We start from the raw sequence: 22,985 nt of genomic DNA, 5'->3' as shown, positions 1-22,985 counted from the left end.
CCAGTGGGAGAGAAAGCCAAGGTTATAGTGACTGAATTAAGAATCATGGCGATGGCAATGTAAAACGGTACAACTTCTCTGGAAAACAGGCAACTTTCTAAACAGTTAAATACACACCTACTATATGATCCAACCGTTCCACTCCCAGGTATTTCTCCAAGAGAAATGAAAGAATATATCTCTACAAAGACTTCTATGTGAATGTTCACAGCACTTTTATTTGTAATAGACAAAAACTAGAAACAACTCAAATGTCCATCAATCGGGGAATAGGGTATAACCATGAGATGGATCACTATCTAGCAACGGAAAGTATGGAGCTATAAACATACGCAGTAACACAGATGAACTGCAAAATAATTATAGGCTGAGTGAAAGAAGCCCCACAAAAACTGAGTATGTATTACATGATTCCACTTATAGTCATTTCAGAAAAAGCAAGCTAACCTAGAGTGATAGACTAAGACCAGTGGTTGCCAACGGACAGGACTGGGGGAATTACAAAGGGGCACAAGGACACTTTTGGGGGTGAGAGATATGTTCATTATCTTGATTTTAGCAATGGTTTCACAAGTGTACACATGTCAAAACTCACCAGATTGTACAAGAAAAAGAAAAGAAAAAAGAATCCACAGGAGAGAGTTGTGGGAGAAAAAATGGAAGTGAGTTTCCAGAGACAAAACAGGCTAAACACAGACCACAGATCCTGAAGGAGAGAAAAGAGCGTGGAAAGATCACCGAGAGAAAGAGGTAAAATTATATTCCATTTAAGACAAGGATTGAGGCAGTGGGCACACCCACCGCACTTGGTGATGTGTGGGAAGCCCCTTGAGAGAAAGAGTGACACTCTGACAAACTGAGGTCCTGGAGAAGCAGGAGAAAGGGGAACCCCTGGTTTCCCTCAGGACTCTCCAAGCCAGCTCACCGGAGTCGGAGTAGGCAGGGAGATGAGAGCTTGGGATGGGTACAAGCACATGGGAGCCCAACGCCCTTACACTCGCCTCCCTGGTTCTAAACCTGACCTCAAAAGCCCAATACCCAGCATCCGTCTTTACTCCATAACTGTGGCTGTGTGTGGCCCTTGAGCATTTACACACCTGAGGTGACACAGGCCCAGGGCAGGACTGTGAGAAACACGTGGATACCAGATGAGCAAGGGCTGGCCAACTGCAGGGGTGCTTCTGGGAGGAGTTCTGCTTGCTGGGGTGAATGTCCCCTCCTCCCGACCTGCATCAGGCATTTGGGCCAGGCACAGTGGAGCTACTGGGGAAAAGGCAGTGAAACCAAGTAACCTCACTGCCCTCAAGGCTCTGATCTCAAGGGGGGGGGTTGGGACATCAAAGAGGGGTTTGGGTTGCCCCAGGTAATGCGGGTTTGCCTCGGCGCAGCAGCCAGCTCTGAGAAGACAGCAGCAAGTTAGGTCACTGAAGTGTTTCCTTCAGAACTCCTCTGGCACCTCCGTGCTCTGACATCAACATTTCCTGGTGGCATCCAACTTCATGCCCCTCCACTGGCACCTGGCATCCAGGGAGAGATTAGCTGCTTAAACCCTTCGAGAAGAAAAGGTCGGCCCTAGGTTTCAGAGCCCACCTAAGCAGTGTGAGTTTATTTTTAATCTGCCTCTAATTTTCCCTGATTGCCAACACGTTTTTGAAACCTCAGTCTTTCCTTCTGAGTGTATTACTACAGCCGAGAGAGAGAAAGGAGACCTGGGCAGGGTGTGAGAAGATCCGCACTCTGTCACGGTTTTGCTCTGCAGAACTCAACATTGTTCCATTAAAACAAACCCAAACCAAACCCTGTCTATGAGAAGAGACACGAAAGTAACGGATTCCGGTTGTTTCTTAGTTTACTTCTATCCTTAATATCAAGGAAGCGGAAGAAGGGACTAGTCATTAGGAAACCCTTTAAGTTACTTCAGTAGGTGGGAGCTCTTTCCTTTTATTTCACATTATTTTAAGCATGAAAAGAAGAAAAACTAGGCTGGTGTCAGCAGAAAGGACAAAACCGCTTTTAAAGGTCTCTCTGGGACCTTAGAGAAATCACTGAACAACTCTGGGCCTCAGTTTTCTCAATTGTAAAGTGAAAGGGGTGGTTTAGGTCTGTGGTGTGTGGGTCGTGTAAGTCCTTCATTCATTCATTCCGTTGATAAATTTGAGAGTGTAGTTCCATGTGGACAGATGTATATCCCAGGCAGGGTCGCAGGTTACAGCAATGAAAAGATAGGCAAGAACCCTGCAGTCCAATTCAATTCTAGAGAGGCTAAAAATGAAGGCGATCTAAACAAGGTAATGTCAGGTAGTGATAAGCCTTAAGAAAATGCACCAGGAGTGCCTGGGTGGGGCGGAGTGCCTTCCTTTACTTAGGGAGTATGGTCGGGGACAGCTGCTCCGGGAAGGTGGGAGTTGAATGGTCTGGAATGATGACAAGTTCTCAGCCACTTGATTCCTAAAGAGAATGGACAAGAGCCCTGAGGTGGGAATAAGCTTATGTGGTTCCCTTCACAGGGGAAAGAAAACCTTCTCCCCCTTTCTCATGTATACCCCTCTTCCCAGTAGTCCGTAATTTCATTTATACACACTTATTAAAGAGTAGCAAAAATATCATTTGATTACAACTACTCCTTCAAAGACAGGCTTCTCTTCTATGTAACTCCTTTGTTATTCCCAAATTTCTGTCCTCATGGTTATAAATTCTCCCACTTATTCCAGGGTTTTCCAAACTGTTATGATAGCAATCCATAATGAGAAAGAAATCCTACATTGTGACCCAGTGTATACATGAAATTGAAACAAAAGTTATAAAAAGCCAAGCTGACCATGAGCAATGCTCTATAGTACATTCTATTGTATTTCATTTTTCTTAAATGCTAAGGTGATTTCAAAGGTAACTTACTTTGAAAAACACTAATCTAAACTAACATTAGCTAGTAATTTTGTTCAAAAACAAACCAAAACATGGAAAAACTCAAAATTAAACAACCTCAAAGGCCATCTTCCCTCCCCCTATTTCTGTACTCATACTTGTTTTAAAGCATTAAAACCCAAATTTCTCTGACTTGTGGAGGAAATGCCCAGAAGGGACATTTTCAGGAGGGTTGGGAGCGGTGTGGGGGAAGGAGAGGAACCCCAATATGCAAATTGTTCACTAGGTGAGGACAATTTGCCTTTGGCTTCAAAGATAGCCCAAGAAGGAAAGATTCACACAAAGTCTTCACAAACACAAGAGGGGTGTGTGTGTGTGTGTGTTGGCAGAGGAGAAGCTGTCAGCAAGCCATTAAATTTTAAGTGCCCAGAGGGGTCTGTCTGCATGTCTACCTCCCCTCTCCACAATTCCAGATCCACGTGGACAGATATGTAACTGCAGCACTGAGAACCATACCTCAAATTTAGCACATAACACAAGGGGTGCTCAATTACATTTTAATAACTTTTGAATAATGGAGCTCATTGTCACCATCAAATCCTAACTTCACCTGTTATTACATTTTCCTGGAATCTATAAATGTCACACAATAGTAACGAAAACTTATCTTCAGGTCACTGTTTAAGTCCAGGGGCGCTTAATGAGGCCTTTTTCTCAAGCACTAAGCAAGAAAAGGCTGTTTTCCATTGCAAGGTACAAGAGCTACATTGGCTGTAGTAGAAGGATTCCATGTCTGCCAGGGGCCGTGGTAAACCTGGGATTAAAACGAGTGTGTTAATTTAATAGGTAGATTCTCAAGGGACACTAACCAGGGGGGTCTGTCAGCTAAGGGCTCTCTCTGATGGAAACCGTGCCAATTTCTCTGTGAAACGCAGTTACCATCCTCACCCCTGAAGTCAGAAGTGCATGCACCCAATTTCCAGTAGCCCCAGGGCCCTGGAGCCGAAAAATTACACCTGCAAGCAAGCATTTTCCCACACTGCCACACAGCTGCCACGCACAGAAAGCAGCTCATTTCAGCTGTGCCCTTCAGCCCCATTTAGGGACATCATTAATGACTTCAAATTACAACTGTTGCTTTATCTCAAAACAGTGATAAATAGGGGAGGCTACATCCATGACGCTTTCTTTTAAATCATTTATCTGCTCTCCTCTCAGGGGCACAAAAGATGTTGAGACAAGTCCGACCCTGTGAAAGCTTCTTATAATTGCAGCCCTCTCTCCCCCTCCCCCCACTCCAGCACCCCTCCCTCTCTGGATTTCCTGCACGGAGGCGGTGACCGCGGGTGAGGAACTGCAAGAGGCTCCTTTTTAAAACAAGGAGGATTCATCGGAGAACGACCGAGTCAGGCGACCGAGGCTCAAACGCCGTCGTCATACTAGCAGACCATTCACAGGATTCCCCCAGGTCAACAGCAGGCCGGGTTTCAGAAAGGAAGAGTCTTGGAGGAGGGTGGCCACCCATTCAAACCCGGAGCATCCGCCGACACGCGAGATGGAGCCAGCCCTGCTGCCAGCCCAGAGGTGCGGGCCGGCGAGCGGTGCGTGCGCACAGGGCAGCCCGCAGGGTGAGACGTCAGTAGCAGCCAAGGGGGACCCCCCACGGTTGACAAAGCCACAACTATTACCACTTCGCATATCACCCGCAGGCACTGGCTGCGGTGCTAAAATCTCCCCGGATTTATTTTCAGACAAGTGACTCAACCTCGTCTCCCTAAGTAATTCCATTAAAATGAGTCGCCGGTTCCACTGACCCGACTTTCCGCGGCTGCCCGGCCGCCCCTCCCTGCACCCCACCCACCCTGCAAACCCAGACAGCTCCCAGACGCGCGACGTACCCCCTGCGAGCGGAAGGCGGGCGCCCGCGCCCGGCCCGGCCTCGGGGGAGGAGGGATGGGGCCGCGGGCGCGCGGGCGGGCGGCGCGCCGGGCGGGCGCGCGGGGCGGGCGCGGGCCGTGTACGCATGTGTGCGCGCGTGGGCACGCACCGCGGCCAACTTACTGAGGTGGAGTTGGTCCTCCCCAGGCCCTGGTTCCGCACCTCCTGCTCCCGGAACTGCAGCCCGGCCAGATGCTTCTCCAGCGCCTCCCAGTCCATTGGGGGCACCGGGGGCTCCTCCGGGACGCACGTCCCGCCGTCCGTGGGCTGATGGCAGAGGCCCCCCGCCGCCGGGCCCCGGCCGCCGCGCCGGCCCCCCGCCGGCTGGGGCTTCTGGACCGCCCGGCGGGGGCCTCGGGAACCGCTCGGCCAGCCGGCCACCACCACGTTGCCATTGTGCCTGAGGTCCTGGGGGTCGTGCGGGTGGAGGTTGCCGTTGGGTACGGGGGGCGGCATGGCGGTGGCGGTCCCCCTGCCCCCGCCGCCGCCGCGGGTCCTGGCGCTCACGCCCCCCGGCTCCCGGGCGGGACAGCGGCCATCCCGGCACCCGCGTTCGTCGTGCTCGTCCTCCGGTTCCTCCTCCTCGCCGTCCTCCGGCGCCCACTCATCAATCACCTTCTTCTGGTACACCGGGAAGGGCTCCTCATAGTCCTCCAGGGCAGACACCAAGTCCAGGCTGCCCCCCGGCGACGGCGAGGATTTGCACTCGGAGCAAGGGGTCACTTTGGTGGAGTTGGACTGCGAACTGGCGCGGCTGCTGCTGCTGCTGCTGCTGCCGGCGTCGCTGCCTAGATCCATCCCATCCTCTCGGTAGTCCTGGGGGGAGGAGGCAGAGAGGGTGAGCCGCGGGGTCGAGCGCGCTCCGGCCGCCCGCCGCCCGCCGCCCACGCCCCGGCCCGGCGCCCCGCGCCCGGCTGGCTGGAGGTGCGCCCCGCCGGCGGCCTGGGGGCGGAGGCCGGCACCAGCCTGAGGCATCCCTTACGCTACTCCCTCCCCTGCCACCGCCAGACTTCCTCCGGGTAACTAACCCTCAAATCAGCAAAGGGGGTGCCCAACCACCGGCGCGCACACTTTCCTTGAGAGGGGCCGCGGGGCGCGCAAGGACTTTGTTTTAACCATTTTGCGCCAGGCGCGCCCCAGCTCCCCGCCCCGAGGATTCTCCGAGAACCAGACACTTTCCCAGAGAATTATAATTCCCTGGGGGCGGGGACTGCGAAGAGGGTGGGCGGATACTAAACTCGCACTGAGCTCCACGCGCCCAGACCACCTCCCAGCCGGCCGCGCCCCGCCCCGGAGGGCGGAGAGGAGCGGGACTCGGCCGGCCAGCCCGCCGTACTTTCTAAGGAGCCGCGGGCGGCTCCGCGGTGGGACTCCCGCCTCCGCGCCTCCCCGCCTCTCGGCCCGCCCCTCCGCCGCGCGCCCGAAGGCTCGGGGTAGGTGGGCGCCGAGGGCTCCGGCCGAACGGGGCGGTCCCCGCTGCCCCCAGAGGTGTGCGGGGCCGGGGCGCGGCGGCGGCCTGCGGGGGGAGGACGCGCCCTCCCGGCGCGGAGCCGGTCCCGCCGACCGAGCATGCCCAGAGGATGCCGGGCGCGGCTCGGTCCGCTCTCCCGGTTTTCGCGGCAGCAGACGGGCGGGAGGCCGGGCGGGGATGGGGTCGGCGTGGCCGCGAAAAGGCCGAAGGAAGGGGGCGCGGGGTGTTGGGGGCGCAGACCCAGACGATTAGAAGGGGCGGCGCCCTGGAGCGGCTGGTGAATTTTAACCCCCAGGCACCCTCGTATTTCCTGCGCGCGCCCCTGGCCCTCTGCGGAGCTGGTCATCCCGCTTAAGCCTCCAGACACCCGTAGCGCGGGCCCGAAGCCTCCTAACCCACGCGGAAGTCCCCGAGCGACCCCGAAGGACCTCCCTCCCCCACGCGCGCACATACACAAGCCCATGTGGGAGCCCGCGTGACGTGTGCGCCGCGGGCGTGCACCATCATTTCCCTTCCACCTTCCTCCTAGCCGCTTCCTCTCCACCCTGCGCGCCGCCCGTCGCCTGGCCGTCCCCCCTTCCAAGTTCAGGTTGTGGGTGGGACCTGTTGCTTTCGCTCAGTTTCCTTCCCTCCCGGCTGCCAGCTGAGCACGACGCCGTCAGAGAGGCGTGTGCGTGGGGCATGGAGGCGTAAGTGTGGGATGGGACTGACCTGGCATGGGAGACGAGAATCTGTTTGGGTGAGCCTCCGAAGCCCCCTTTGGCCACTTCCAATCAAGGAGACATTCAAGGAAAGGAAGAAAAGACTATCCGGTGACATGCTCCTGGCAGGCTTGATGGTTTTGCTTCTTTCAATTTTTTTAGGAAACAACCCTATGCTGGGCTTTTCAACTAGATGGAGGGGGTTGGGGGGAATCCTTTCACAGTGTATACATATATCAAATCACCATGGTGTACACTTTAAATATCTTACAATTTTGGGGGGGGGGGGTAGAGGAAAAAGAGAAACAGCAATTAATTTTACAATGGATTGAGGAAAACCAGTTCCCTCAACTTCCAGATTTGGGCATGTTACTAATTATTCCCAGTGAATCTTAGCCTGGAGCAGGCCACTGCCTGGCTTGGCACAGTCCGGATGCCAGATAGAGGACCTGAATACTTAGGATTCTTCAGTAGGGAGTGGCTGCTGCCCTGACATTTCTTCTAGGTCCTAATGGGGACTTGGTGTAGACCCTTTGTTTAAGTGATCTCAGTGAAGTGAGGCTCTTTCCTCTCCTAGGTAGGCCTGAGCCAGGGAAGATAAGCTAATCTCCCGACCTTTCTGGAAACAGCAATTTTACGAATAACAGGAAAAGGGGCCTTCTGTTCTGGAGCTCTTTACTGGACTGATTATAACTTAGAATGTCTTTTACGGTAAGGTCTGTAAAGAGCCTGCCTTGTGCTCCAAATATGGTTTGATTTTGAGGTTGCTGCAGAGCCCTGGGTCAGCTGGCTGCCCCACTGTAGGATGGAGGTGGCCCTAGAGTGTTCAGTGATGTGGATAGAAAGCATTGTGTGCTGGGAACCAGGTAGCTGCTTTTCAAGTCACTAGGTGACTTGGCAAGGCTTAGGTCAGAAAAAGCTCCCTGTTCTGTGGCAGGACACAGGTAGACAGGTAAGTATTGATCAACTCGGGTGATAAGAGAGACTTGTGGTCCCAGTCCAATTTTCAAACATTGGAACCTCCTCAGCCATTCACCCAGACGTCCTCCTGGGCTCCAGCTCACCCCACTGCTGCCCAGATGGTCTGTGTTCGAGGAATGCAAAATAGGGCCTTAGGAAAACATTTGGCAAGGTGAATATGCTGCCAAACATGCATGGCATTTCCAAGCCAAATGTAAACGTCTTTTAATTATCTGTCCTTTTCAATTATTTTTTGACCAGATATTCTGGATCAGATGGGAAACTACCAGGTTTTCTTTCTTTTCTCTTCATGCAAGGTACCTGGCTAGCCCAGTTTCCATTCTGTTTCCAGCTTTCCCTCGCGTGCCAAGAACCATCCCACTTTGGAACAGGAAGCCCTGCCAACTCCTAGGCCGGCAACAGTCTCCAGATACGTCCAGCAGGATGGAGAGATGATTTGCAAAGTGATTGAAAGGTCCTGTCTTCCTGTTTACATAAAGTCTCAAGTTAGGGGTTAGGAGCTTGCAGACTTAGATTTGTCCCCTGCAGCCTAACTTCAGAGTAAAGTGGGAGTCATCCCAGACCAGCACCTTCCTTCATCAATCACCAAGTTCTGTCCCTCTCAAACACCCACTGCCCTCACCATGGTCTAGACCCTGTGTCCTGAAATTACTGAACATTCTCTCAACTATCTCTGCCCATTCTCCTCAAGCAGTCAAGAGAGGGCTTTCTCAAATGCAAATCTAAGCAAGTCTCTCCCGGGCTTCATTAACCTCTCCCCTTCCCCAAGACGACTCATTGCCCTTGAAGGAACTGCTTCCTGCCCAACTTCTCCCAACTTCTTTTGGAAAATTTCTGTTTATCCTTTAAGTATCAGATTAAATGTCACCTCTTCTTGGAAGGCTTCCCTGATTCTCTATACTTGCCCAATGGAGTCAGGTTACCTTCCCAAGCTTCCATGACACTCGTTGCACTTATCACATATGCTGTACAGAGGTTGCTGTTTAATTGCTTGTTTTCTACTACTAAAGAAAACCATTTTATATCAAGACCCAGGCCACACATACATATAAAAACATATGTAACTGAAAAAAAGTTTTATAAACTCTTATTTTATAAAGTCCTATCCTACTTCATTTAAAACAAAATCTAGTCATACCTTATTACATTGATTCATAACCCTTAAATGGGTCAGGGCTCTTACTGTGAAAAAATACTCTAAATTCCATGTAGGGCGGGGCCATATCTACCTTGTTCATGGTAACTGGAATGGAATAGGAGCTTCATCAATATTTGTTGCTAGAATTATTAATTATAATAACATTTAATTCATTTACTCCTCAAAAACCCTACGAAGAAACTCTCATTCCCATTTATAAGTGAGGATGCTGAAGACAGTGAGGCTAAGTAACTTGCATAATGTCAAAAAGCTGAGAGGCCAGGTGGCAGAGCTAGGATTTGAACCTGGGTCGTCTGGCTTCATCATCCTTGCTCGTAGTCACTCAGCTAAAGTTCAGTATCCCTTGGCCCAGATGCATGTGGGTGAATTTATCCGGCAAAAATGTCGGAAGGGTCTCCTTGCAGCAACCTCAAACTCCTCCCGCCTCCTGCCCTGCAGCGGCTCCTTGGGCGGCATTTGTGTCTATGCAGAGAAGAAGGCAGCTGGCAAGAGCAGCTGTTCTCTCGTGCTCACATGTGCTCGACCTCCTCAACTGTCAACAAGTTCGGCGGCATTCGGCGGGTTGGGAGACTTCATCGTGCAAAGGCAGGGTACAGACAGCTCAGAAAATGAAATTTCACGTTGTTATGAACTGCATGCTTTAAGTCCCCCCTACAGAAATCCTTTAAGAAGGGAGCCACCATGAACTTGGGTTCATTTTTGTCATGGATAGGAAACTGCAGAAACTGCAGGAAAACTCAAAGGGCAGGGACGACAGCACGTTCCTCAGAGGCCAGTGCTGTTTGTGGGATTTTAATCTGTAAAGACAACAGGAGAAAAGACATGACTGAAATGTTGAAATCATAAGGAGTAAAATAGGTTGGAAACAGATTTATTTGCAAAATTCCCAAATGAATCCTGAGGTTGTTAGTCCTAATGCTGAACTTTCTCTAAGTTGTGGCATTTAGAGTAACAAAGAAATGGCTGGCAGTGGGGGTTGTATTTCATCTTTATTGCGCGAATTACATGCAAGTCACATGCAGTGTGCAGATGCGCTCCTGTTTCATCACCTGAATGTAGCTACGTGGGAATACTTAACAGCACCGTGGGCAAAGAGCCCTGGGTGTAGAACATCTGGGCTTAGTTCGCAGGCCTCTCTCACCAGCTTTGTGACCTCAGTTTCCTCACGAAGGAGGCTGGACTTCATGATCATGATGCTAAGCAAATAGTAAGAATAAACTGAGAGAATGAATGAATAAGTGAATGAACTAAAGGCTTATTCCAGCTAAAAGCCCTGGGATTTCATCCTAGATACTAGGGGATATATAGTATAAAAAGTCTCTGAATTGTTTCATCACCTTCCTTATTGTTTCCTACACTAACTCAAAACTAAGGTCTCTCTCGATTAGGCAGGTTGAATGCTTGGTATTTTCTGCTTTATATAGAGCCAATGGGATGATCTTAATTTATTGGTCTGTATGTATAGATACTTTGTCAATGAAAGAAGGAGAAGAATTATACTTCAGGTGTATATAGAGGATCCATCTCCAGAGCTCTACTTTAATGAAGGGAAAAAAACCACACCTTTAAAAAACATTAACATCTTAAATGTTTTGATTCTCTAGCAAACCATGAGTTTGCATTTCTTTCCTACGATTTCCTCAAAAAAAGTGAAAAGGCAAAATCTAGGCAACATCGGCCCATAAAGGGTAGCTCCAATGACCTACTTCCTAGACCTGAAACCAGGACACTTGGCTTGACAGATACTATAGTGCTTGCAGAACCCAGGTGAATGTATCTTTGAAATGAAGATTACCCTGAAAATTCTGCAGGCAGTGGTAAGGCAACTCTAACTGCAGCAAAGGGACAGTGTCTTTATCAGAGAAAAGCCACGTAGAGGGTGTCAGTCAGGACCTCAACATATTGCCACACAGAATGTGCCCTGTGCAGTGCCAGGAGGACTCTGGACTGCATCACAGGTCCCTGCCAGGAGGGACAACCCGGCACCATTCTCATAGATGTAATTTAATGTAAAGGACACACCCCGGAGTTGTGCTGTGCACAGTCTGCACAACAGTCCACAGAGACTCTTGGCAATTCCATTGGTAGGAAACTTGTTCCTGTTGATAAGGTTGGAAGAGGAAGGCTGCTGTTCTTTTCCTAATAAAGCCAAACCTCAGATTGGACAGTATTGACAAAAATTCAACTTATCAAAACTCTCCCAGTCTTTCTTTTTCTAGAAGTTTTCCATCATATTCCACTTCCCTTAAGTTCCTAGCAGTTCTTGAAAATGCAAGTCTGTAAGCAACTCTGAATTCATTTTTGAGCTTCATTGAAGGGTATGAATGACATAAAAGGACATTTAGGAAGAGCTGGGAAATCTGGTAGATGCATGGCATGAGTTCAGGGAAGCATTAGAAGTGGTAAGTCCATGTACATGTCACTCCAACACAAGATGGGTTACCTCAGAAATCGCGTGCCTTGTACTTAATGTCTCAGGCTCGCCAAAGAGGACATCCTCACAGGACACTCTAGGAAGTGGAAACTCTGTTCTGGTGATTTGTTGACACAACTTTGGAAGCATTATAAAATCAGAAAATAGCTCTGGCATTGTCAGCACAGTGCAAGCAGCAGGAATGCATCTGGAAGGGAAGGAGGCAGCCTGGTGGAACAGAAGTGACCGTCCAGGGCTCTGCCTCTGACTAGCTCTGCACTTACGGGCAAGACAGTCCCGGCAGCTCTTTGGGCTATTGGCCTCATCAGGAAAGGAGAGTTGTATGAAATTTTCAGATGCCTCCAAGGTCTGTTAGGGGAGGTAAATGAGTCAAGCTGGGAGCGTTGGCAACAGGGAGTTCCAGGGTGAGTCACCGAGCCACTGAACAGCACAGCACAAAGGCATCCGTATTAAAATTCAGAACAAAAAGCAGATTGACCCTCAACTTATCCCTGGATCACCACTTGGACCTCTGCTCCCAGCTCTAGATGCCCACAGTAGTAGTTAGTACCCAGACAGTAGACTGATAGGCTACTGAGAGCAGGTAGGGAGGGTGTGTGCTGGGGGAGGGGTCAGGAAAAGTACTGAGCAGCTGAAGGGGGAGGGAAGGGCTTTATAGGCAGAGGGAACATCTTGAACAGAGGTTCTGAGGCTGGAAAAAGCTGAGCACAGTTGGGTAGCTGAAAGGAAACCACGAGGTTGGAGCAAGAGAGTAAGGGCAAAAGTGGCGAGAGGAGTGGTTGCCATTAAGATATTACTCCTAACCGCCACTTACGGGCTGTAAAAGCAGGTTGACATTTTTAGAAACTTTCTCCATGGTGGAGACTTGCAAAGGGGACAGAAAAACAGAGCAGAACAGGAATGGAAACAAAGAGACCAATTAGGAAGCAAATATAGTAAGTAGTGGAGCAAAGATGAATGTGGTTTAGGAGGGACGGGGGAGATGGAGAGAAATAGAAACATTAAAGATACATGTGAGTGGTAGAACCACCAGGCCCTGGGAACTGAATAGAGGGGAGTGGGGAGGGAGGGAGACGTCACTGATAGTCTGCAGTGTGTAGCATCAGCAACTTAGTGGAAAGGTGGTGCCTCCTTCCTGACACGGGCAATAAGGAGGAGCGGGGTTTGGCAGGGGAGCAGAAAGAAGGAAGACATGGAATCCTTGGACATTTTCTATTGGAGATGGTATAAGACATACAAGTGGAGATGACAAGTAAGTACTTGAATGTGTAGGTCTGGAGCTTGGAAAGACAGATACCGGGCTGGGGATATAAATATGGGCATCACAGCACATAGATGGCATTTGAAATCTTGGGTGTAAGAGACTCATCTGGAGACAGATATAAAGAGTAAGAGGAACAGGCCAAGTTTCTAGCCCCGAGGAACTCTGTCACTTGCAGATGTTGAAGAAGAATGAGTTTGTAAGAAAGACAAAGAACAGAATGGGGGAGACAACAGTTAAGTCTTAAAAAAAAGTCTAGCCTAAGGACACAGAAATGAAGATCTAGATTTATGCATAAAGATGCTCACTGTGGCATTTACAATAGTGAAAAATTAGCTTCAACCTAAATGTCAAAAAATGGGAAGATGTTTAAATAAATTGTGACATATTCATTCTGTGAAATAAATGCAGTCAAATGAGATGTTTTTGAAAATTATAACATGAAATGAATAAAAGAGGGTATACTATTATACATACAAAGTGATCCACACTTTAAAAATTAAATGGGTATGCCTAAAAAAAGATGTAGCCAAATGTTAACAGAGCTTAACTATGGATGGTAAGATTGCAGGTGATTTTTTTTTTTGGTTTTACCTTTGTATCTACTTGTGTTTTTCAGTTTATTCACAATAATCACAAAATAGGTGGTAATATTTTTATGAAATGGAATAAATCATGCATATTTATTTTACTTAAAATGAATGATTCTGAATTTGTTGAAGAGTTCCATCAAAAATAATTGTTTGGATGAGTGAGAATCTATTTATATAAATTCTGTGATATAGCCTGTCATAAAACAAATAATTTTATGGTTCCATAAATCACTTACTAACTTTAAGTTTTTGAATATCAGGTTTTCTTTCAGAATATAGATTGAGCCAGCACACTTCTGAAAACAGTTTGGGGTTATAATGGACTGAACCAGGGGTTGGCTAACTTTTTCTATAAAGGCCTAAATAAGACATATTTTCAGCTTTATGGGTCATACAGTCTCTTGCGTATTTTTTTTTTTTAATTTTTAAGCAATGATTTTAAAAACTCTTAACTCTCAAGCCATCCAGAAACACGTTGCCATCTGGATTTGGCCCACAGACCCATTTGCTGACCTCTAGACTGAAGGATGAATACATAAGAACAATGCTCAGCTACTTTTTCATTAAAATCTAATATAACAGTGGGATTGTAGGTAGGTGAATCTTTGATTATTAGAGTACAAGAACCAGTCTGGATCTATTTTCAACAGGAAACAGAGTAAGTGGAGAAGTTCTAAAGAGCAAACTTTTATAAAAAGGTTTATATTTTAATGGAAAATCGATCCTATTCAATATGTCAAGAAGTTGATATCTTTCACCCAAAAAGTAAAAGCTAAAGGAAAATTTATTTATTTGTAAAACGAAGGATCTTTTCATATGTCTTCTATATTAATTTTAGATGTTTGGTATTATGAGGGGAGTGTTGTTATATGCAAGAATCTATTCACTTGTTCATACCAGGAACCTGGGAGCCACCCTTGTTCCCCTCTCTGCGTTTCCCTCCCACCTCCAAACCCCCTCCATCATCAGATGTACTTGGCGCTGTTAGTGCTCCAAGCAGATTCCTGTTCCTGGCGTCTACACCCACCGCCAGCTGCCGAGAGTGTTGGCTACAAAAGCCCACAGCATCCTCTGTGGCGCAATTTATTCCTCCGCCTTCAACAGGCCAAGGATAGACCATCCGATCCATATCCTACCCGGCACTCCTCGCTCCTTACCCTGCTTCTCTCACTTGCTTACCTGTCTGTCCCTCAATAAACCACCTGCACGCAAATCCCTGTCTCAGGCTCTGCTTCTAGGGGACCTGACCTGGGATAGCAAGTCCCAGGGATTCTACTTCCTAAATATATTTAGTTTTCTGACCATTATCTCTGCTTGGAGAAAGGATGGTGAACCAGGTTATGCTTAGAATTTTATCCTAATCTATGAATACTTTTCAAAATTTAGTGTATGATGTCAATAACTTTCATTAATACCAGGAAATAAGTCTTATAAAATATGCAACAATGTTCTGATAAACAAAAACATCCACAAGGATAAACAAGAACTTGCAAGAGATTTAGCTTTCAATTGGCACTACGATGCAGAATTATTGCTAGCATTAATAGTACCAGTGAGTGGAAACAGTGAAGCTCCAATATAATCAATTTTGCTAATTGTTACTGATTATATATTTTAAATTATACCAATAACTAATAGCCTATAAATAATCTATTATAAGACCTTCCCTTTTATTATACTGTAGTAGGTTCATTGATGCTTAATATGATGTGGCTATTTGCTGACTCTGAAGAATACCTTTATTAGGATATGCATATGTGTTCAGTTTATCTTCTCAATTACACCTGCATTGAACCTGTAAAATTAAGTTTGCAAAAACAGGCTCTGTGCAAGCAGTGGAGCCTATATGACTTGTGACCTCCTGCTCTATTGCACTGTAGTTAATGATTCACAATAACCTTCAAGCATAAGCACCGAGTAAATCAAAGGGTTCTGGATGGCTCTCGGGGAAATGTTGCACACAGCGCCCAGCAGTCCAAGACTGGACCTAGCACAGGTGGGAGCTGAACCATGGTGCACGCAAACCCACTGCAACAGCCAGGGAGATGGTGTATAAAAGCACAGCGTTTCCCAACGGAAGCTCAACAGTTTCCCCAGCTCCATCTAAAGTAATTCTCTTATACGTTTCTCTTCTGGAAGTAGGAAATTAGACACTTCAGTACTTTCTCAAGGAAACGCATTTTGCTTCAGGTTATTTATAATTATTTTCAAGTGGTAAGTCTATTATGAAAAACAAAGCAGACCATTCTTTGGCTTGACAATCACTGAAACTAGTGTTTAGTTAGCTATCATTAGTAAATAAATTAGCTAGTAACAGACGAAAATATTCCATTTCTCTCCTTATTTCTTGGAGAATGGGTTAAGAACAAAACAAAACAGAAACTTCTGAGCATGCTTTTATTTAAATAGAGGTAAGTCCAGACTATTCTAATACCTATAACAAGTCTACTTCCTGGGAATTTCCTTTCACTCTCATATACTTCTTCAACCTGAGCAGAGGCATAACTGCCCAAACTCCTCTCTTTGGCACAGTGGAGGGACAAGCTCTGTCTCAGGGGGGATCTGGGCACAGTGCTGGAGGGCGGTGGGGTTGGCCTGAGCCGGCAGGTAGGGCCAAGGGGCAGTACCTGGGCCTTGGCAGTAAGGCCACATCACAATCATTTGGCTATCTCCAGGATTTGGCCATACTATATTCCACCTCCATTCTACTTACATGATATTTTTCTTTAAATCAACTCATTTTTAAGTTAAATTCATCCAAAAACGAAATGTTATGCCACTATGATAAATGAAATAAAAGTATTATCTGCTAAAATAGAAGTGGAGTGCACGTATACTACATTTCAACAACTTTAAGACACACTTTAAAAAATAATTTTAACGCCTCTGAAATTGGGATGTGTTTTTGAATCAATGGCATCTTACAATTATAATTGACAACATCTCTGTTATTCTTAGAAACACATAAAATGAGGATGTGTTTTATATATCAGTGGTATATTAGATTTGATAAAATATAGTAAATTCTATAAAAACAAAGTTATTGAAATTTCAAAAATATAAAGTAAAAATGCCAAACAAAAAAATGGAGTAAATCAAATTGACTTATGAAACGTGTGGCTGGAAATAAGTTTCTTATTGAGAAGAAGGGAACTCACTTACCCAAATAGCTAGATATTCGACAAAGCATAGGGTCCACATCAAGGAGACAGATTTGTCCATTTTTGTATAACCCACGCTCAAATCTGAACTCACACGAGGATGTGGTTGGACAGCTCAGAAGGTATTTAACTATTCTGTTATATATAAGTGTGTGTGTGTATATATATATATATACATTTAAAGCAACTTCCAGAAGTGACGTTTCAACATCATCACTGAGTAAAACAGAGGCACCTGTGGAATTCAGTGTGGGAGTCCTTCCCTCACAGTGTGATTCTTGCTCTCTGCTTCCAATGGGCATGGCCAAAGGCTGAGTTACAGAGGGTTTGGGACATTTATGAATATGCCTGAGCACCTCACTCCTGATTTATGAGGTCCAGGTAAGGCTGATTACCATGGCACTACCTACATTTGTCTCATCCTAAGAAATATTCTCTGTGAAATCACAGGCTTTATGTGCTCATTCCCCTCCCCCTGCTGAATATATAAGAATGTAAATAGAAGACTGTCAAAGACATTTGTCTGAGTATCATCTAAAAAGTATTGTGTACCACACTCTGGATGAAACACCAAGTAGGAAGAATCAGCAGAGATAGGGATAACTGGGTTACAGCTAGAGTGAGATGGGTCAGGTAGGTTGAGGAGGGTAGTTAGGAGGCAACTAGAGAGGCTGCCCAGGACCAAGAGCACTGACTCGGTCTACTGGAGCAGGCCCTTGGGTAGGAAGATGCTGCCTTAAGGAGATAACAGCATTCATTTATCCATTCCTCTGTTCATTCAGTTATTCATTCAAATACCTACTATGTGCCAGGCACTGGGTAGGATTCTGGGGAGAAAGAATTAAAAGAGGTCAAAGAGTTCATGGTCTACAAAGGAAACAAAGAATATCACTGATTACAATTAGGTTTCAAAGTATTAGGGTGGGTATAGTCTGAGAGTGCTATGAAGAAAGGTAGAGAAGGGGGCATTTAACTCAGTATGGGCAGCTCAGAGAAGCCTTCCAAGGGGAGTGATGCTTGACTTGAGTCTGAGATATAAACAAAAGGCGCTAAAGTCTCCCAAAGCAAAATGACAGAGAGCCATTCCAATCTTAGGGAACAGTATGGTCAAAAGTTTGGAGGTATGAGAAGGCATGGTCTTAACCACAAATGAAGGATGCTTGGTATAGCTGGAAAAGAGCAGGAATACCTGAGGGTGGTAAGGGAAGACGCTGGAAATGGTAGGAAAGCAAGAGCTGGATGTGAAGGATTCTGAACTTGAATTTTAACTTGAAATTGATGGGGAGACCTGAAGGATTTAAAGCCAGAAATGGCTGGATTATATGTTTTATGTGTTGACTGATATTGAGAAAAAGTAAATTCTGTAACAAAACTTAACCTGAGGTCTTAGCCACAGTGCTAGACAGGCAGCATATAGAGATCTGCATCATTTTTAAATGGTTTGAAGTCTAATCAATGGATAACTGGCTGCTGAGAGGGAGTGAAAGTGATGGTGGCCAGCATGGCGGATGTGAGGCATTGGATCAACCACGTATCAGCTCAATAAAATCTCCCAGGTGAGAAGAAGAGTTTGGGAGGAAAGGAAGAGGAAGAGCAAGTGCTAAGCTCTGCAGTGAGTGCAGAGCAATGGCTGAACTGCTGATACATGACAACGACCAGGGCAGCTGGAGGATGATGGAATTCCCTTTCTCTAAGTCCTGTCAATTCACAGGCTCAACTTTATATCTACATTTATGGGAGGTTTCTAAAAAATAACTTTATATTATAGAAACACTCCAAATATCTACATAATTGAATATTGCATTAAGCCCCCATGTGCCTGTTACAAAACTCTGGCAAGGATCAACCCAAGGTAGTCTCATTTCACCTGTAACCCTCCTACTCCCCTCACCCCCACTCGATTACTTTGAAGCAAATCCTAAACATCATATCATTTTAAGACGATGGTCTTTATTCTCAATCTAAACCTGTGTCAAAATTATAGAATGTGATGAACCATGTACTGCTGCTACTTAGAAAAACACTGAAAATTAACAAATATAGGAGCAAAGTCTACTCTCTAATAAAGAGAAATTAAAAATAAGACAACATGAAATGATGATCAGTTATTTGGAGAAAGGGTCAACAGAGTAATTTATAAATAACACTAGTCTGGTGAACAAGGTTACCAGCAAAATCCTGTGACATGAATTAAACTAATGAGGTTAAGTATATGATCAGGAAACAGGAAAATTTAATTAAAAATGTGTAAACTAAAGCATCAAAGAAATAAGCTCTGAAGTAACTATTAGACAAGAAAGAAAAACCTGAAAGCAGAAAGAGACCTGGGCTGATGGTGGGATGGGGAAGCAAATTAAGCATCAATTATAATACAGTCCAGCCCATTTAAAAGAGATCCCAATTAATTCCTTCATTCGGTAATTACTGAGCACCTGCCGTGCACAGGGTACTGTTCTTGTCTCTGGAATATGACGTGCCTTTAGTAAACCACCTTTGCTGCTTAGAGAAGAGGTGGCAAAGACCAGGGGGCAAGTAGCTGCGTCTCCCTGATTCTGCCTGAACCCCATCCAGATTCTTTATTAAACACCTGGCTCCCTGAGAAATGGAGGCCACTGGAAGGGGTTCAAAGAGGTGGAACAGAAAATAATTAGAGGAAGAGATTGATTTTAACAGAAAGATCAAAGGAACCAAATACAGGGAGCTTGGCTAAGCGAGGGCTGAGGGGGAAAATGAGCTATTTGAGGCATGTAAAGAGCGAAGCAAATAAGAAGTATTGAGCTGGTGCACAGAGCGTCCTGGGGAGCCCGGGATGGAGAGCAACACAGGGAAAGGGGGCGAGCACAGGGCGAGGGCTCCCCTGGCTCAGCTCCGCTCGGCAGCCCCGCCGGACACATTCGGACCTACGCAGGCTCCCGTGCAAGGCCGCCTTGGGTTAGAACATCAGCTTCCAGAGAGGAGGCGTTATTTTAAACTTTTCAACTTTGAACAGAAAGGTGTGCCAAGTCAGTCCTGCCCAGTCCTGCCCTGACAAGCAGGACCGGGTGGGGGGTGAAACTTATTTTCTCTCCAATGTAATTCATCGCTCCTCACTCCCATAAAGTGTTTTCCAGTGAAGGCAGAGAGATAAAGGGGGCCGGGGGGTGGGGAGGGAGAGACAGAGAGACAGAGGTAGAGACAGAGGGATGGAAAGAGACAGAGACAGAGAGAGGGATACCTGTACTGGCTCTATGGTTTATGTTTTAACTTTTCACTTAAGGTCTTATTGGCATTATTTTGGCAGCTTTTTTAGTTCTCGATCAGTTTCTCTCAGACCATGGGTCTTTATTTTTTGGCGGTAGTAAATTTATCTTTTTATTCTAAAATACATCATACATACAAAGCAGGGCATAAAAACATACACACAGCTTTGAAGAAGGATGATAAAATGACGCCAGCATGTCCTACCTCTCATTTTAAGTCAGATTATTCTGGTACCTTGGAAGCCTTCTGCGTGTTCCACCCTGACCACGTTTCTCTCTCTGCCCCTCTCTTCCAACCTCCAACATTATCCTAAAATTTAGCTCAACCCCTCGCCCGTCCTTATAGTTCTGCTGTAAGGTATTGTGGAAAGCTGCTCCATGGTACTGACGCCTCAGTATCCATCGGGTGTGGCCCAGAGATCTGCAGGGGGAGCTGGAGCTGCTCTAGGCCTCTCCTGCAAGCTCGTGCCCCAGGCCACAGCCTGCACCAGCAAATGTGAGCTCCTGGCATGACCTCCCGGGACCCCTTGTGACAGTCTCCCCCACCTCCCAGAGCCTTCCCCTTTTGTGCCCCTTAGATAAAATCCCAGCTCTTTTTGGTTTGAATCAGGTTTATTATTGTCATTAAACCTATAGTTGTATGATGCTCACAATGGTCCCTTCCTTGCTCCCCGGACAGCACTAGTAAGGACGAAAGGGGCTTCCTTTCGCAGTGGACAAAAATAGTAAAAATAATGGAGTTCGTGGCACTGGCTACACAAGTTGCAAACAGGGCTTAGAGTAGACAAATGGATGGAAGAACCACACATAGCACATCACCGTGATAAAGCTGGAGATGTGTGTCACTGTTTGCCTTGTAGACAATATTTTGGGAGAAATGCTCATTCAGTCTCCCGCAGGGAGACCACTGGTGACTGCGCACTTTCGGGACAGTGTCTCTCGGCCTCAGCCCCACGCCGGTTCCCGTGGCCGCATCCTCCCAGCAGAGGGGCTGGGGCAAGGAAGAAGCACAATCAGCTCTGTTTCCCTTCTCCTTTTGAGTCCTTTCCTGAGCCGAAATCACTCGTGCATGGTCCTCCCCGATTAGGCCACAGCTCATCAAGCATTTGGCCACTGCCCAAAAGTTTTGATGCTGAATCCTATCTCAGTCCCTCGAACCCACGCTCCTGGAGCTGGGCCAAGACTGGATCTGTCCTGTCTGGGCCCCTTCGGCTGTTAGCCCCGCTCCCTCCCTCCCCCCAGCATCATACCAGTGATGCTTTATGTTTCGGGTGACTTGGCCAGGCAGGCTAGGGGTTCATCCCACACGGCCTCCCCAGGCTCTTTAAAATCCTCATTATGAGGCCATGGTGGTTTTGAATTTTAAATACGTGAACGGATCAAGGCTTAAGAAGACAATATGTGGTCAGTTTTAAACTTTCATATTTGGGCTTTTGTTTTTGTTTTCCCCTTGGGAACAGCTTAAAGAGGCATGAAGTCATGGAGTAAGGGATCTGGAAATTTTTACTCAGCAATTTCATATTAGCTCTTTACCAATATAAGACATTCCATAAAGGCTAGGTAAGACTAGTAGTTCTAGGATCCTGTGAAACTGCTGTGTCTCAGTGGAGACATAGTGTAGTAGAAACTGTGTTATCTGAAAATTATTGCTATAATATCTAAAATTACCATCTCTTTCTCTCCCTCCCTCCCCTTCCCCCCTCTCTAATTTTAAGAAGTCCAGGATCTTATGGGCAGAATATATGGCTCTTAGCAAAAGCTGGCTCTTGGATTGCTTGGGCTCATTCTCTATTTTTATATCTTCCCCATACATTCTTTCAACAACAAACATTTATGGAACATCTAATAAGTGTCAGGTGTCACGCTAAGCACTGGAGAGTCAAAGAAGAAAACTGGCATTGGTGCCTCCTTTCAGGGGAGCTTGAGAGCTAGTAGAGGGTGAGAGAGATGCAAAGAAAGAAACTCAGTAGTGTTCTAGTGTGCAGACGGGAATGTTTTCAGGAGCCAATGGGGACGACATGAAGAAAGGTATTAATTCAGAGCAGGAGACAGAAATAGGAGCTGACTGAGGTGGATGGTTTGGTTTATAAGAGGCTTTTAGGGGCAGTGAAAATCTGGAGCTCAATTATGAATTACAGCCTCCAAGCATATCAGAGTCTGAAAGAACTTTTGATCAACTCTACATCTGAGGCCCAAGAAGGTGACCTTGTCCGATCTGCATGGCAAGTTGGTAGCTGGGGCAGGATTTCTAAATGCTCTTTCTTTCTCATGCACGATTCTGGTTTCCCCTTTTGGTGCTGGGCAGTGAAGTGGCCTGGGTCTTGCAGGACCACATCTGTGCCCAGAGATGAAGGCAGAGCTCCATCTTCTTTGTTTTTTACAGTTAAGGGAGACCAGTTGTTTTCTTTTTTTCTGGGAGTTTGATTTACGTAGATTGGGTGACGGGTTTTAAAATTTTAATTTGACTTTTTGGGATGGTCCTATCCGCTTTCTGTTTCTCTTCATCAGTTTCACCCAGAAATTGGAAGGCAGCCTGTGGGTCGGTGAGCAGTTGACTCCATCAGCTCTAGCTGGAAGCTGTGGCGTGTTGTTTTGCTTCACCTGCATCCTGTCTCCAGGGTTCCACTGCCGTCTGACCTGCTCTGCTCTCAGGATACAAGATTAAGGTGGGAAGACCCATCCACCGGCCATCAGTGGAACCACCCACCAGTGTGGGGATGACCAGAAGCCAGCTGCCTCCTCTCTCCTCTTCTCCTGCGCCTCCCCTTCAGCTCAGTCTGGGGCCCAGGATGCTCCTCCCTCCAAGCCTGTGAGAAGTGGCTTCTTCTGCAGGTGGACTCTCAGGGCAGTCTGGGGACTACCTGCCGTGGGGGTGCAGTAAGAAGTGATGGTTATAAAGAGAGAGAAGACAGCAATGTGGGGATTCTCTAACATTTGGGGAACTGAATTGCCTTTGTGGGGGAGGAGCTGATGCACCTGAAAACTATTTGCAAGGCTTTAATGCTCAAGTAAAATTAGTCCTGAAATGCCTGCAATCTCTTCGAGAGATTTCGATGTTCACTTAATGTTCCTCTCTCAGCAGAATAAATGTAGGCTTGGTCCCTGTTACTCATGTGACTAGGCACCGGTTTTGTAAAACGATATATGCAGGCTAATTCCTATTGACCCTTCAGAGAGAGAAA

The 22,985-nt window shown here is 46.7% G+C and overlaps 1 protein-coding gene and 1 long non-coding RNA gene across 5 annotated transcripts in view; one reads left to right on the top strand and one right to left on the bottom strand.

The window, feature by feature from the left end:
• The window catches only part of SCHIP1 (schwannomin interacting protein 1), a 125,715-nt gene that overhangs the window by 96,256 nt on the left and 6,474 nt on the right, over positions 1 to 22,985 (bottom strand). Inside the window, exons 1-2 of one of the 4 annotated variants that reach the window (XM_081138576.1) lie at positions 6,986 to 7,082; positions 4,927 to 5,619 (exon numbers count right to left, since the gene is read on the bottom strand). In XM_081138576.1, coding sequence (XP_080994702.1) covers positions 4,927 to 5,601 — 675 coding nt within the window. In that variant the 5' untranslated portion in view covers positions 5,602 to 5,619; positions 6,986 to 7,082. Of the gene's footprint in view, positions 1 to 4,926; positions 5,620 to 5,831; positions 5,917 to 6,985; positions 7,083 to 22,985 lie in introns of those variants that run through there. The other 3 variants (XM_081138577.1, XM_081138578.1, XM_081138581.1) reach the window with 3 other exon arrangements.
• Positions 6,097 to 22,910, top strand: LOC308557779. The gene is made up of 3 exons (XR_013998897.1): positions 6,097 to 6,236; positions 8,288 to 8,410; positions 22,312 to 22,910. It is a non-coding gene; the product is annotated as an uncharacterized lncRNA (long non-coding RNA).

Source organism: Miniopterus schreibersii (genome assembly GCF_964146895.1).
Source record: "Miniopterus schreibersii genome assembly, chromosome: 5".
NCBI classification, from domain to species: domain Eukaryota; kingdom Metazoa; phylum Chordata; class Mammalia; order Chiroptera; family Miniopteridae; genus Miniopterus; species Miniopterus schreibersii.
The sequence above is the reverse complement of the archived record's forward strand: the minus strand, read 5'-3'. Positions and strand labels throughout refer to the sequence as shown.